Raw genomic sequence first — 14,338 nt, 5'->3', positions numbered from 1 at the left:
GTTCACGCTCGGGGGCAAACCTATGTGTACATGAGACCTGGACATGGGGATGGGGTAGGTAGGTAGGTAGGTAGGTGGGTAGGTAGGTAGGTGGGTAGGTGGGTAGGTAGGTAGGTGGGTAGGTGGGTAGGTAGGTAGGTAGGTAGGTGGGTAGGTAGGTAGGTGGGTAGGTAGGTAGGTGGGTAGGTAGGTGGGTAGGTAGGTAGGTGGGTAGGTAGGTAGGTGGGTAGGTAGGTGGGTAGGTAGGTAGGTGGGTAGGTAGGTAGGTGGGTAGGTGGGTAGGTAGGTAGGTGGGTAGGTAGGTAGGTGGGTAGGTAGGTAGGTGGGTAGGTAGGTAGGTGGGTAGGTAGGTGGGTAGGTAGGTAGGTGGGTAGGTAGGTAGGTGGGTAGGTAGGTAGGTGGGTAGGTGGGTAGGTAGGTAGGTGGGTAGGTGGGTAGGTAGGTAGGTAGGTAGGTGGGTAGGTAGGTAGGTGGGTAGGTAGGTAGGTGGGTAGGTGGGTAGGTAGGTAGGTGGGTAGGTGGGTAGGTAGGTGGGTAGGTAGGTAGGTGGGTAGGTAGGTAGGTGGGTAGTTAGGTAGGTGGGTAGGTAGGTGGGTAGGTAGGTAGGTGGGTAGGTAGGTAGGTGGGTAGGTAGGTAGGTAGGTGGGTAGGTAGGTGGGTAGGTAGGTGGGTAGGTAGGTAGGTAGGTAGGTGTGATCTATCTCACCTCCTCCTCATCTACCACTTCTGCTGTGGGCCCATTGTTGGCCTCCTGGAAGAAGATCTTCTTCATCTTGCGGTACTGCAGGTTGTCCAGTTCCCGCACTACGTCTTTGGTGCGCTGGATCAGATCCATGAGCACGCACTCCGCCCGCTGCCGCAGCAGAAAGGCGTGCTGTGGTCCCACAGGTGACAGGTGTGCAGGTTAAATGTGATGAACGTCAAGGTCAGGTGCTCTATAAAAACTTTAACCAGCTGGTCTACAGACAAAACATCGCCGAAGAGCAAATCTCTCCATCTTTTATTTTAGAAAACACACTCATTCACTTTTAGTAAAGCGATTTCACACTTGTTCACCAGTGAATGAACATTTGTTCACTAAAAGAAAAGCTGTTAACTGAGCACTCAATCACAAAAACACATTAAGGAATCATGGATTAGGACCAAAATGTGCTAAAAGCTGGAAATAATCCATTTGTAAACCGAATTACAGTAATCTCCACACTGCGGAGAAGTGGCTATAATGAAAAGCACGACTTGGCTAACCTGCAGCAGTTCCTCGGAGCTGGGGCGGTCTTGGGGCAGCTTCTGAAGACACGAGTCCACAAAGTTTCTGAAGTAATCAGTCCTGAGGGGAGAGGAGAAACTACTGTTTATACAACTCGTACACAACAGAGCGCTGAAAACCCAATTAAATAATGCATATGCAAAGGCACAGAGGCACTGGTGCAAGCGGAGACCATCGGTATGCAGCAGACGCACCATTCGCTGGACTGCAGGCTGGGGCTCTCGTTCTGTGCTATGTGGTATAAGGCACTCATCGCGTTCATGTTGAAGAGAGGCGGCTTCCTCTCCGCTGTGGCACATGAAATGGAGTGAATACCACAGTGGGAGAATTTACATGCGACTCGACAAAAGAAAGTGTAAACTCACCTAATTCAATACACGTTATGCCCAAAGACCAGATGTCAGCCTTCCCATCGTATTGACCCTCATCCATGGCCAAGATCACCTCTGGAGCCATCCTAACACAAACGAACCGGAGCATCGAGACTGGACACCAACTCATTAATATATCATTTCTCCTGCACGTTCCCAATTTCTAGTAAATGTGATTCAGAGTGACCACAGAGCTCTTTATTTACATATTTACATATCCTGATGAAGGACTCCATATAAGGACCCTGGCCTAGCCCTCCTGATTCCCAGGCCTGACTGTAATAAACTGGTGGATTCCAGTCGCTGCTCGTTAGTGGGAGCAGAGAGGGCGGGTCTAATGGCACTCACCAGTACGGAGTTCCCACAAACGAGTTGGCAGGTGAAACGATGGAGGCGGAGCCAAAGTCAGCCAGCTTCACCTGGCCAGGTTCGGTCAGCAGAATGTTTCCAGCCTTGATGTCTCTGTAACGGGGCGTAACACAACATGGTTTCTGTGACGTCTCTGTAACGGGGCGCAACACAACATGGTTTCTGTGATGTCTCTGTAACGGGGCGTAACACAACATGGTTTCTGTGACGTCTCTGTAACGGGGCGCAACACAACATGGTTTCTGTGATGTCTCTGTAACGGGGCGTAACACAACATGGTTTCTGTGACGTCTCTGTAACGGGGCGCAACACAACATGGTTTCTGTGACGTCTCTGTAACGGGGCGCAACACAACATGGTTTCTGTGATGTCTCTGTAACGGGGCGTAACACAACATGGTTTCTGTGATGTCTCTGTAACGGGGCGCAACACAACATGGTTTCTGTGATGTCTCTGTAACGGGGCGTAACACAACATGGTTTCTGTGATGTCTCTGTAACGGGGCGCAACACAACATGGTTTCTGTGATGTCTCTGTACCGGGGCGCAACACCACATGGTTTCTGTGATGTCTCTGTAACGGGGCGTAACACAACATGGTTTCTGTGATGTCTCTGTAACGGGGCGTAACACAACATGGTTTCTGTGCATGCAGCACTGCATATAGCTCAACATGAAATACATGGTCGACCGATTTTTCCAACTGCAATGCAGGTGAACCCCTTGGTTGCTGGACGTGGACAGTCATGGCCTGGTGGTAGGGAACTGGTCTTGTGACCGGAGGGTCGTGGGTTCGATCCTCAGGCCTGAGGCCATGACTGAGGTGCCCTTGAGCAAGGCACCTAACCCCAACTGCTCCCCGGGCGCCGGGCTAGGGCTGCCCACCGCTCTGGGCACGTGTGATCCACAGCCCCCTAGTAATCACTAGTGTGTGTGTGTGTGTGTGTGTTCTAACTGCACAGAAAAAGCGGAGGACAAATTTCGATTGCGGTGAAAAAAAAATCATAATTGGCAAATATGGCACATTTAACATTAAGTCTTAGTCTTAATCTAGTGAAGTCTTAAATTATGACACATCCAGAAAACCAGTCAACAGATTCATAGCACACAGCAACCGCAACATAACGTGAGCGGTGACCATTGGTACTGCAGTTCCAGTGGAGTAGATGACAGACAAGCAGCCACTCAAATCCGATTGGACCAAACTCTCGGAACAACTCTCAGAACCCACAAATCACCAGAGGTGGACATTCCAGGTTCAGAAAGTAAAAGTCCTCACCAGTATTTTGCTCAGGCTTCTTGAATTGTGTTGATTCCACTAATTTTACCTGGTTTGCACTAATTAGAACATCCAGCAACTTGAGTAAAATTTTAACTTACTGAACCTGTAATGTCCACCTCTGCAAATCACACACTAAACGCAGTCTGTCTTTACCTGTGAATCATGTTGTGGGAGTGAAGGTATGCCAGCCCCTGCAAAGCACCGTGGGTAATTGCCGCTATTTCTATTTCTTGTAAGGGCTTTTTGTGCACTGCAGAACAGGAAATGAGAAGAAGAAAAAAACCTTTATGGTCTTCGGGGGGGAAATGAAAGCTATAATCTAAACAGAGCGAATCACACAAACAATAAACAAAGCTGTTGATTGTCTGTATAGTTCAGCAGGACCTATGTAAGCACACAACACATCTCTGCAGTATAACGGCTCCAAACATCACAGCTTACCTTCCAAGACATCTGAGGCAGAGCCCAGACAATACTCCATTACCAGCTAGGACAGAGGAGACAGGCATATGCACAATTATCTGGCAAACATCCCACAACTGCATGTTGGAGGAAAAGGCGATTGCATGCAAGTTTCATATTAATGTTTTTAATGATGTTATTAACTATTAATATAGTATTATTATTATTATTATTATTATTATTATTATTAGTATTATAGAATACTGACCCAGGCAGTGTGCTCTCTTAGGTAGCATCCTTTATATTCAATGCTGTTTGGATGCTTTATTCTCTGGAGAAACTTCACCTCCTTAATTATGTCCTGCCATTTCTGTGAGATGTGTAAAAATAAAAAAAATGCATAAAACATTATGCCACAACAATACAAAACAATACTCTCCGTAGCATGACTAAGCATTACTGTACTTTGACTTATAGATACACTCACCAGCCACTTTATTGGGTACACCTTGCTAGTACCGGGTTGGACCCCCTTTTGCCTTCAGAACTGCCTTAATCCTTCATGGCATAGATTCAATATGGTACTGAAAACATTCCTCAGAGAGTCTGGTCCATATGGTCACATCCATGATGCAAATCTCTCGTTCCACCACATCCCAAAGGTGCTCTATTGGATTGAGATCTGGTGACTGTGGAGGCCATTCGAGTACAGTGAACTCATTGTTGTGCTCAAGAAACCAGTATGAGATGATTTGCGCTTTATGACATGGTGTGTTATCCTGCTGGAAGTAGCCATCAGTAGATGGGTACACTGTAGTCATAAAGGGATGGACATGGCCAGCAACAATACTCGTAGGTTGTGGCGTTGACACGATGCTCAAGTGGTACTAATAGGCCCAAAGTGTGCCAGGAAAAAATCCCACAAACCATTGCACCACCACCACCAGCCTGAACCGTTGATACAAGGCAGGATAGATCCATGCTTTCATGTTGTTGATGCCAAATTCTGACCCTACCATCTGAAAGTTGCAGCAAAAATTTTCTCATTTTTTCAGGCAACGTTTTTCCAATCTTCTATTGTGCCTGTGCGTATTGTAGCCTCAGTTTCCTGTTCTTAGCTGACAGGAGTGGCACCCGGTGTGGTCTTCTGCTGCTGTAGCCCATCCGCCTCAAGGTTCGACGTGTTAAGCGTTGAGAGATGCTCTTCTGCACGCCTCGGTTGTAATGACTGGTTATTTGAGTTACTGTTGCCGTTCTATCAGCTCGAACAAGTCTGGCCATTCTCCTCTGACCTCTGGCATCAACAAGGCATTTGCGCCCACAGAACTGCTGCTCAGTGGATATTTTCTCTTTTTCTGACCATTCTCTGAAAACCCTAGAGATGGTTGTCCATGAAAATCCCAGTAAGCAGTTTCTGAAATACTCAGACCAGCCCGTCTGGCACCAACAACCATGCCACGTTCAAGGTCACTTAAATCACCTTTCTTTGGTTTGAACTGCAGCAGATTGTCTTGACTATGTCTACATGCCTAAATGCATTGAGATGCTGCCATGTGATTGGCTGATTCGACATTCGAGTTGGAACAGTTGGACAGGTGTACCAAATAAAGTGGCCGGTGAGTATGAGTGAGTATGAGTGTTGTGTATGTGTTTATGTATATATAATCTTACTGATGTTTAAAACCAACCTCATTAGTTTGTTTTCCACTGTAGGACATCTTCTTGATGGCCACCACCTCAGAGGTACGCACATCTCGTGCCTGTGGGTAGAACAGAAAGGTCAGTGAGGTCACATGGCTGACGCCACACCTTATATGAAGGTCACGTGGGCAAAACAAAACAAAACAAAATCACACTCACAAAGTAGACTGCACCGAAGCTGCCATGGCCGATCTCTCTCAGGTCGGTGAAGAGCTTCTCGGGGTCCTCCTTGAAGAAGAGGTCTGCGATCTCGGGGTCCTTCAGACTCCCCGCACGAGGGGTGTTCGGCATAGTTGGGCAGGGGGCGGGGCCTAGGCCGCAGCCAGCAGGCACTATCTGGGTCTGCAGCCAATCAGCTCCCAGCGACGGCTCATCTGCAAGACGCCTGCCTCATACGCATTCACCCCTACGTAAGGAGAGAGAAATGATGCAATCTTTAAAAACTTATTTTTGCAAAGGATATACAGAGTATGCATGGTACTAATGCACTACACCCGTCGTGATCCTTTCAGGCCACACAGCAGTGTGGACCTCTTCCACAGTGGGAGGTGCACCAGGGCAGAAGCTCTCACAGACATAATATAATATCGCACTGCACAATATCACAATATGACCTCTTTCGTTAGAAAAAATAGTCAAGCTTTAATAGTTCACTAACCGTAATCGAGATAAAATGTTAGATTAATCACGATATTGGCGTGAGTTAATATCGCCCAGCACTAGTGCACCTACTCTATTCTGCATGCTTCGCTAACGCTGCAATAAGAACGACTTGCACTAGCTATTGATTACAGCCAAATCTGCAATGCAAACAACAACAACAACAACAACAAATAATACATGCAATAAAACAAGTGCAAAAACAAAAGCAGCACAGGACAAACCCAGAACTGTCTGAATGTTTTGGGTGGGTTCGGAACAAATGCTGAAAAAGTAAACATGCCTATACGAATAAATGATGAGCGATTATTTATTTTCATCGTATTTTCACGTATGCGCAGAGTCGGGGACTTTGTGGAATCTATTATAGCAAACAGGTGATGGTGATCATTATTTTGTTACAAAAAGGTGACCTTGTAGAAGACGAATTGGTGCAGGGATTTGGTCGGGATTAATGGTGTCCTTAGTGCTGAGAAACACAGCCACATACGTATCCATCCTTCTATATCATCAGGGAGGCATCTGATTGGCTCCAAATGTATTCTACAGCAGGGCAATGACGTCAGCCAATGTCATCAATAACCATCACCAATGTAAAGAAGGACAAGGAGTTCTGGAGGTGATTATAGGGACACCACAGAGCCCTGATCGCAACGTCATCGAATCTAACTGGTATTACATGGAGATAGAAGGATGCCCTCACTGCCAAGTTCCTTCAAAAAACTGTGGGAAAGTGTTCCTGGAAGATCTGAAGATGTTCTGAAGGCAAAGGACGGTCACACCAAATATTGATTTGATTTAGATTCTTTCGTTCATTCACTTTGCATTTTGTTAATTGACAAATATTTGTATATATACATATTTGTTTTTTTTTTAAACATTCTTACTTTACAGCACATGTTCCCCACAACTGCTTAATATGTCTGCACGGTACTGTATAATTTCAGACTAGATAAACTCCATAAATCATTCATGTTTTTAAAAACGCAACAAAGTATGTACAGAGCCTGAAATTCTCCTTTCAGTATATGAGGGCAGAATTGCTGATCTGACCATTTGTGCATAACAGTGTGTTCTCACACTGATTCTCCAAGCGTTGAAAGAGTGAGAGAGAGAGAGAGAGAGAGAGAAAGAGAGAGTGAGAGAGAGTAAGCGTGTGAGTGAGTGAGTGTTGAGGAGACACAGAAAAGCCGCAACCTCAATACCAAACGCACAGTTCCCAGAACCACCTGGCCACACACCTCTGGATGCACCAGCATGTTCTGAAATCTACGAATCACTGCTGATCCTAACCCCAACCTCGCACGAAATGAACGCAATTAGCATTTCATTCTCAAAGAGCGCACTGACTCCATATTCATTGGCAAGTGGTGATGAACCCTAGCAAACTGCAAGACCATTGATGGTTATTAACGCAGCATGAATATCTATGATGGTGGGTGTTGGGTAACTGTAATGTTTGAGTTGAGGCTCTATAAAGATTGCTCGCAATGTCTCTTGACTGATGTGCTCTTGCGCTTGAAGAAAAGTCTAGTGAAAGACATTTATATATTCACAGTCAGACTCATAGCTACCTGACTATCGAGTCATCAAACATTCAAGAGATATCTAATATAAAATAGATATTTTGCAACATCTCTCATATTCAGCCATATCTCACTCATGGAGTTTTAGTTTTGGCAGAGAAACACTAGAAAGTGTTTTTTTTTCTGTTTTTTTTACTGGCATCAGACCAGCACACTTTAAGTGTGAAAGAGAACCAACCCCCCCCCCCCCCCCCCCCCCCCCCCCACACCACATTTTTCTTCCTTCTACGCTTCAATGGCCATTAAATTATGGAGATGTGTTCCAAGACTAAAAATGCTTAACTTCCTGGTTTTCAATAGCTAGACGTGTCAAAAGGTCTTGAACGTTTACTATGAAAACAAAACCTGCTGGCTCGATCATGTCCACACCAGGAAGTACGTCGTCTCCAACCTGGAACGGAAGCTTTTCTCACCTCATAAAAATGAGTGGAACATGATGGTTAAGTGACCCTTCATTGATAAATTAACACAATCATCAAATGATGACTGAAAAAGCATCAAATGGTGGGGGGGAAGGGGGGGGGGCTCTGCTGAATCCCAGCAAGAACTCACATTTCAGTTTCCATGGCAACAGCATCCACGATGCTCGCAGGCAAAGGGCCGGTAAGCTGCGCTATCGTTACGGGTCTCCTCCGTGGAATGTCTTCGCTATGTGCGCACCGCGTGAGATACAGACATCTAGTCTGTAGTGGAACGTCACAGCTTTGGATGAAGCATTCCTGACATAGCATCAGGCTGTGCTGCCATGCGATCTTCTGATAGTTGCAATGAGGCATGTGAATCAGGAGAGATGATGGTGCCCGGTCACAGGCCTTTTGCTTTGTCGTATAGCAAAATATAAATGTTATATATAAAACATCTTAGGACTGTGCCTGTTGCCCCCAAACCCAACGGGCCACTTAGCATGCGCTTTCATAATAAGAGTTTGAATGTTCTGATCCATAATACTTTCTTTAACAATGCTAAACTGGTGTTATCTAAATGTTAACTGGTTATGAGAAACATGCGGTGAGCAACCTTGTTTAGGAGATCAACGTCACCTACTCAGACGCTGACATGTGCTTTTGACGGTTTAGTGGGTTAAGTTAATCCTGCTAAGGAATGACTTGGAAAGAGAAAATGCCAAGATGGGATCTCCTACTACGCCAGGAAGCTACTGAAGTAATCCAGGATCTCCTACTACGCCAGGAAGCTACTGAAGTAATCCAGGATCTCCTACTACGCCAGGAAGCTACTGAAGTAATCCAGGATCTCCTACTACGCCAGGAAGCTACTGAAGTAATCCAGGATCTCCTACTACGCCAGGAAGCTACTGAAGTAATCCAGGATCTCCTACTACGCCAGGAAGCTACTGAAGTAATCCAGGATCTCCTACTACGCCAGGAAGCTACTGAAGTAATCCAGGATCTCCTACTACGCCAGGAAGCTACTGAAGTAATCCAGGATCTCCTACTACGCCAGGAAGCTACTGAAGTAATCCAGGACTCCAGTAAACAAATGCATACGTAAAAAAAACAGTTAATGGTATTTTGGTGTATTTACATAAAACATATTAGAAAGTGAAACTATTTAAAATGAGTTACGATCCAATCAAATCCAGTCCACTATAACTCGTCACTCGTCTTAGTCTGCCTGTCATTCCATACTAAGCTTGAACACAAGCTCGTGTGGCGTACGGGAATGACCTTGTACTAAAATAGAGCTTTGTTTGTTGATTGTGCTCGAGTCCATACACCCCGATCAGATGATCAGCAGGGCACGCGTTCACACACGAACAAACACACACACACACACACACACACAAAACTGAGGGCTGATGATCTGGTCACAAGACTGGGCAACGTTCATATCTCCCACCACTCACCAGCCACCTCACACACTGGCACTGAGCTCTCTTACACACACACACACACACACACACACACACACCCTTCCAGAAGAGCTCAGCAAATAAAAACACACCCTATACACAATAACAGCCACTCACAGGACACCGGAGAGAGGAACACAGTACCAGGTATCAGAAGATTCCAGAGAATCAGCTACCAGCACACACTGACTCATATCACAACCCTCACAACAACCCAATGACCCGTGTTCCAAACCAGCTGGTAACGTAACAAAAATTCAAATGCACCGACTAGCCCAAATAATAAACCCGATCTTACAGTACAATGACACACAATGTCCCAGGCAAAAAAAAAGAAAAGCACAGAGGACACGTATCAGCACGAAGCAGTGACTGACTGTGACTTATCACTGTGGGTTTACTCGGTGAGCTCATGCTGTTAGATGCTCGTTACGAGAGAAAAGAGGGACATTTGATCCGGAGCAGAACTGGAGGTGCAGGATGTGTAAGGAGACATCGCCGTGACATGAACACTGAACACACACACACACACACGCGGAATGCAGCAGGACGAGACGACGGAGCAGGAGTGTGGGGATTCCTCGGCAGCGCGTGCCGTCTCGCTAGTTCACCACTTCCTCCTCCCTCACACACCCTATCAGCACTTCCAGTTAGCACACACATTTTTGTTTGACCGATTCGCTACCTTCAGTGTGGAGCTGTGACTAACGTCTAAATGACGCATGACATTCACATTTGTGTGTGTGTGTGTGTGTGTGTGTGTGTGTGTGTGTGTGTGTGGGATGAGGTGGGGGATCAACCTCTCAAGCCTTTGGAGTTATCTGGATTTCCACACGACTCTAAAACAGGATCAAATGTAAAATCATAATCTCTGACCTCTTTTTTGTTTTATCCCACTTAAAAGTGAAGATTAGTCTTACCTAGTGTATGTTTTATCTGCTACATACTGCTCAGTCTGTGGATGGACTGGGAATGTATTTTTTCACAATCAAAATTTTATGTAACTTTAGTCAACTACATAAATTCTGAAGCATTATAATTCATTACAGAAAGAATCATTATTAATACATTTTATATTCACTGACAGTTTTCTAAAACTGATAGGCCATTATGATCAGATCAACACATCTGATGAGAAATAGGGCTAATTAACAATACAATTACAAATCAATATTTATAGTGCCACTGTACTAAATTGTATTACAAAACTGTTTTAAAAGCAGATCAGGCTAAACTATGTAGGAAGTATGTGCACAGGTAGGACAGGTACCCCTTACACAAGTGCTCCATTGACCCCGGACAGCTTGTAAACACTGACGTTGTGTCTGTAAATTCCTGACCAGAATGCCGGGGTAACTGTCTGTGTGGGAGGAGAGTTAACAGCAGACAGAAGAGATGCTACGTTTAAGAAAAGTCCAGCTCTCACCCCACTGAACTGTTGAGGTGTGCAAGAGAGATCAACTGAATGGTGTTATCATCAATAAAGCTTTCAGTATTTAGAAGATATAAGGGTTCACAATTATTTTTTCAAATGACCTTAAATAATTCATTCCGTGGCACTGTAAGATGGGTGTGTAGTTATAAGACTTGGACGAAGACCAGAAAACATTTAGGCTATGGTGTATTTGTGCAGAAATCCTGAAGATTCCACAAAGGTTCATAAGCTTTCTCAGAACTGCTAACACATTTTCCAGCACAAGGAAGTAAATACCTATGACCAAGCTGATTCGTTGACTTGCCAATCAAAAACCAGGCGACGACAGCATGCCTTGATCCTGCATGAACAACACACGGCCTCCACTATTGGTGGAAGTGCCCTGATTTGAACATGGAGGATCTCAGAGTCCAGGATGATGCACCCATGCTCACCACTTCATTTGCAAACCATGTCACACCTTTGATTTACCAGCAAACTTTGGTGGCAAGAGGTCCATTTCACACGAGCTGACATCGTTTCAAGAGGTAAAGAAAACTAAATCATGACCCTCTGTGTCCCCCGTCATTGTTTGCTTAATGATTTATGAAATATAAACATGGTTACCAACAAATTTTGCACCAAAGCAAACTTTGTTATTGCTAAATATTGAACACAATAGAGCACTACCATTGTTATTTTTGTCATTTTTATGCAGTAGTTACAGCAACAATCTGGTATGAAACTGAACACATTTTACTATTGGAATAATTAGTGCGCACTAGTTCAACACATCAGCTGACACAAACTCCATTATAAATTATCATATGCAACACAATTGGACTTAATTTGTAATGGTGACACCATCATCAATTTTAGTCACTGCAGAAAATCCCACAGCTGATATTTACCACCAGAAGTATAAACCAACAAGTGGACCAGCGGGTTTGGGGACAAAACGTTTTGGATTCTGAAAGAGTTTAAGTTTCATCGGTAGAAATTAAAGCCCCTGGTTATACTTGCATGACAGGGGCACAATATCATATTGTGATTCTATTGTTAGCCTTCATACTGAAATCAAGATGTGAAAACTATCGGGTGAACTTGAAATTGAAATGCAATAAGGTTACAGATAAGACATCTTATGAATATTCATAATAGCTCATAACCCAATAGAAATGTGAATTCTTATTTTTCGTTAGTAGCATTTGCCTCCATTAGACAAGAGCATACTATTATACTACTATGTTCAGTCCCTTCCTCACACACCTTCTGTTTGCATGTTTCTGTGATGCAAACCCATAAACAAATCCAACAGGCCACTACAGCAGATTCTTAAGGTTACAATAAAAAAGTAATAACACAACACACCCCCTTTCCCCATTGAAGCCATGATTGAACATCTGATTACCTTCGATCTGTCTCGTCAAAGAACAGTATAATATAAATCATTCTAAGATGGCTGAGCGTCTATCAATTTGGACTCCCTGTGTTAGTTATCCATTAGTGAAAATCCCCATCTCGGAAAATTACTCATTTTAAGTTAAAATAATGAACAAATGCGAATATCGTGGACAGGATCAAGGAACAAGTGTGTTTGCGTTAATTCATAACCATCATGCTCCAAAACAAGGACACAGCTCGCCTTCATACAAGTAAAAATACAAACAATGATGTAAACATTTAATTGACAGTCCGCGCTATACGTTCGCAAGCGTAGACTTACGTAACCTACGTTAAAAGGACTTACGTAACCTACGTTAGAAGGACTTACGTAACCTACGTTAGCAGGATTTACGTAACCTACGTTAGAAGGACTTACGTAACCTACGTTAGACAGCTACAGTTACGCACACTATATAGACAAAAGCTAGCCAGCTAGCCGAGAAGTTTCCTCACAGTCAACATCCAGAACCTGAAGTCTGCGACGGGTCAAGCAGCTAATAAAGACAGACAGTTCAATTAAGACATTTAACACACAAAAAAATATGTTCTTAAACAGATTAAAATTTGTCCAATGAAGCGTGTAACCGTGAACAGTAAGCTTCAATAGTAACTGCAGTCAACGTTAGACCGCAGGACAACAACACGGCGCGGTGTGTGTGTTATTCCTGTCAGTACCAGTGACTGCAGGTAGCTGGCTCGTTCAGCTCGCTCGTGTAGTGAAAGTGCCGTGCCACACTCACCCTTCCCCGGGCTGAAGACGCTAGCTCGCTTTTTCTAAGCGCCGTTCAAGTTTCAAGGGAGTCGAGTGCTGTCAACTCAACAAACAGTCCACAACTACACGCCGACGTCGGCGTCCACTCGCTGTTTTCCCCCCTTTGGCGTTTCAAGATCCCTCGTAGTTGTGTTTGTGTCCCTCCCCCACCCTCAATTAAGCTCCAAACTTGCGTGTTTTTGTAAACCTACGACACCCACAGTAGCGAAACTCCCCCCCAGGGCTAACGGTGCCCAGCTCGGCTCCCTCCCCGGCCCTAAAGATGGCGCAGACGGCTCCGCTCCCGGACGAGTTCGGCGAACAACACAGAAACACAACCACATATTCCCCCCCAAACAGACCCCGAACGCGGCGACACAACCCCGCCCTGGGTGTAGGCCTGCCCGGCTAAACGCACGTTCACGGGTGCGGACGGCGCTTCACAGTGAACACGGCGCGTTTTCTCGCCTCCCTGGTTCCTGGAGCGCCTGATCCGCCCTAAAGATTCGGGGGGAGGAAACTGCCACTTGTCCTCGGGGACTACATCTAAAGGGCAGCCGGTCACTCCAGTGCAATAACATGTAATAACATGTAATATCATGTAATAAAATGTAATAACAACACAGTAAAACTGGATATACGTGCTTTGGCAGTTAGGAAATACCGACTAAATTAATAAAGCCTCACCCAGAACACCTTTAATAAAGGAGCTGATGTTGTGTTGTGCTGAATTGTTTTCCGTTTAGTGTATAATAGCGATTCTAATTATATAGGCATAATAATAAGGAGTCTATTAAATATTAGTCATTAAACGTATGAATACTGGGTGGTGACGCACACAGAAATTCTAGCCAGCTACTGTAATCTTTATCTGTCTCCACCGAGCACAGACCTCTTATTGTAATCAGATAAATAAATACAAAATAGAAGTAAACATTTGCAATGCACATTTTTTGAAGTAAAAAAAAATGTGGCATTACATACTAGTTATAGATCACCATGAAATTAAATCATAGAATTTATACACAAACATAGGCTTTATATATACAAGTCTATGAGTAAAATACACAACAGGACAAATGCTTTATGGTGATGTGCTCTGGCCTATTAACAACCAATAGGTGATGAGAGTACAGAACTGCTGCTTTGGATTGGTCCCAAACCCACCATGTTACCCAATAGGAATGCAGCTTGTCATCTCTCTGTTTCCAGGCGAAGAA

The 14,338-nt window shown here is 44.5% G+C and overlaps 1 protein-coding gene across 3 annotated transcripts in view; it reads right to left on the bottom strand.

Annotated features, from left to right (window-relative positions):
* Positions 1 to 13,629, bottom strand: part of taok1a (TAO kinase 1a) — a 21,488-nt gene extending 7,859 nt beyond the window's left edge. The window contains exons 1-11 of one of the 3 annotated variants that reach the window (XM_076977060.1): positions 13,108 to 13,629; positions 5,551 to 5,797; positions 5,379 to 5,450; positions 3,959 to 4,060; positions 3,730 to 3,775; positions 3,442 to 3,538; positions 1,987 to 2,100; positions 1,633 to 1,724; positions 1,462 to 1,555; positions 1,246 to 1,327; positions 707 to 874 (exon numbers count right to left, since the gene is read on the bottom strand). In XM_076977060.1, coding sequence (XP_076833175.1) covers positions 707 to 874; positions 1,246 to 1,327; positions 1,462 to 1,555; positions 1,633 to 1,724; positions 1,987 to 2,100; positions 3,442 to 3,538; positions 3,730 to 3,775; positions 3,959 to 4,060; positions 5,379 to 5,450; positions 5,551 to 5,682 — 999 coding nt within the window. In that variant the 5' untranslated portion in view covers positions 5,683 to 5,797; positions 13,108 to 13,629. Of the gene's footprint in view, positions 1 to 706; positions 875 to 1,245; positions 1,328 to 1,461; positions 1,556 to 1,632; positions 1,725 to 1,986; positions 2,101 to 3,441; positions 3,539 to 3,729; positions 3,776 to 3,958; positions 4,061 to 5,378; positions 5,451 to 5,550; positions 5,798 to 8,189; positions 13,058 to 13,107 lie in introns of those variants that run through there. The other 2 variants (XM_076977062.1, XM_076977061.1) reach the window with 2 other exon arrangements.
* Between the last annotated feature and the right edge of the window lie 709 nt (positions 13,630 to 14,338).

Source organism: Brachyhypopomus gauderio, chromosome 16, assembly GCF_052324685.1.
Source record: "Brachyhypopomus gauderio isolate BG-103 chromosome 16, BGAUD_0.2, whole genome shotgun sequence".
Taxonomy (NCBI): Eukaryota; Metazoa; Chordata; class Actinopteri; order Gymnotiformes; family Hypopomidae; genus Brachyhypopomus; species Brachyhypopomus gauderio.
The sequence above is the reverse complement of the archived record's forward strand: the minus strand, read 5'-3'. Positions and strand labels throughout refer to the sequence as shown.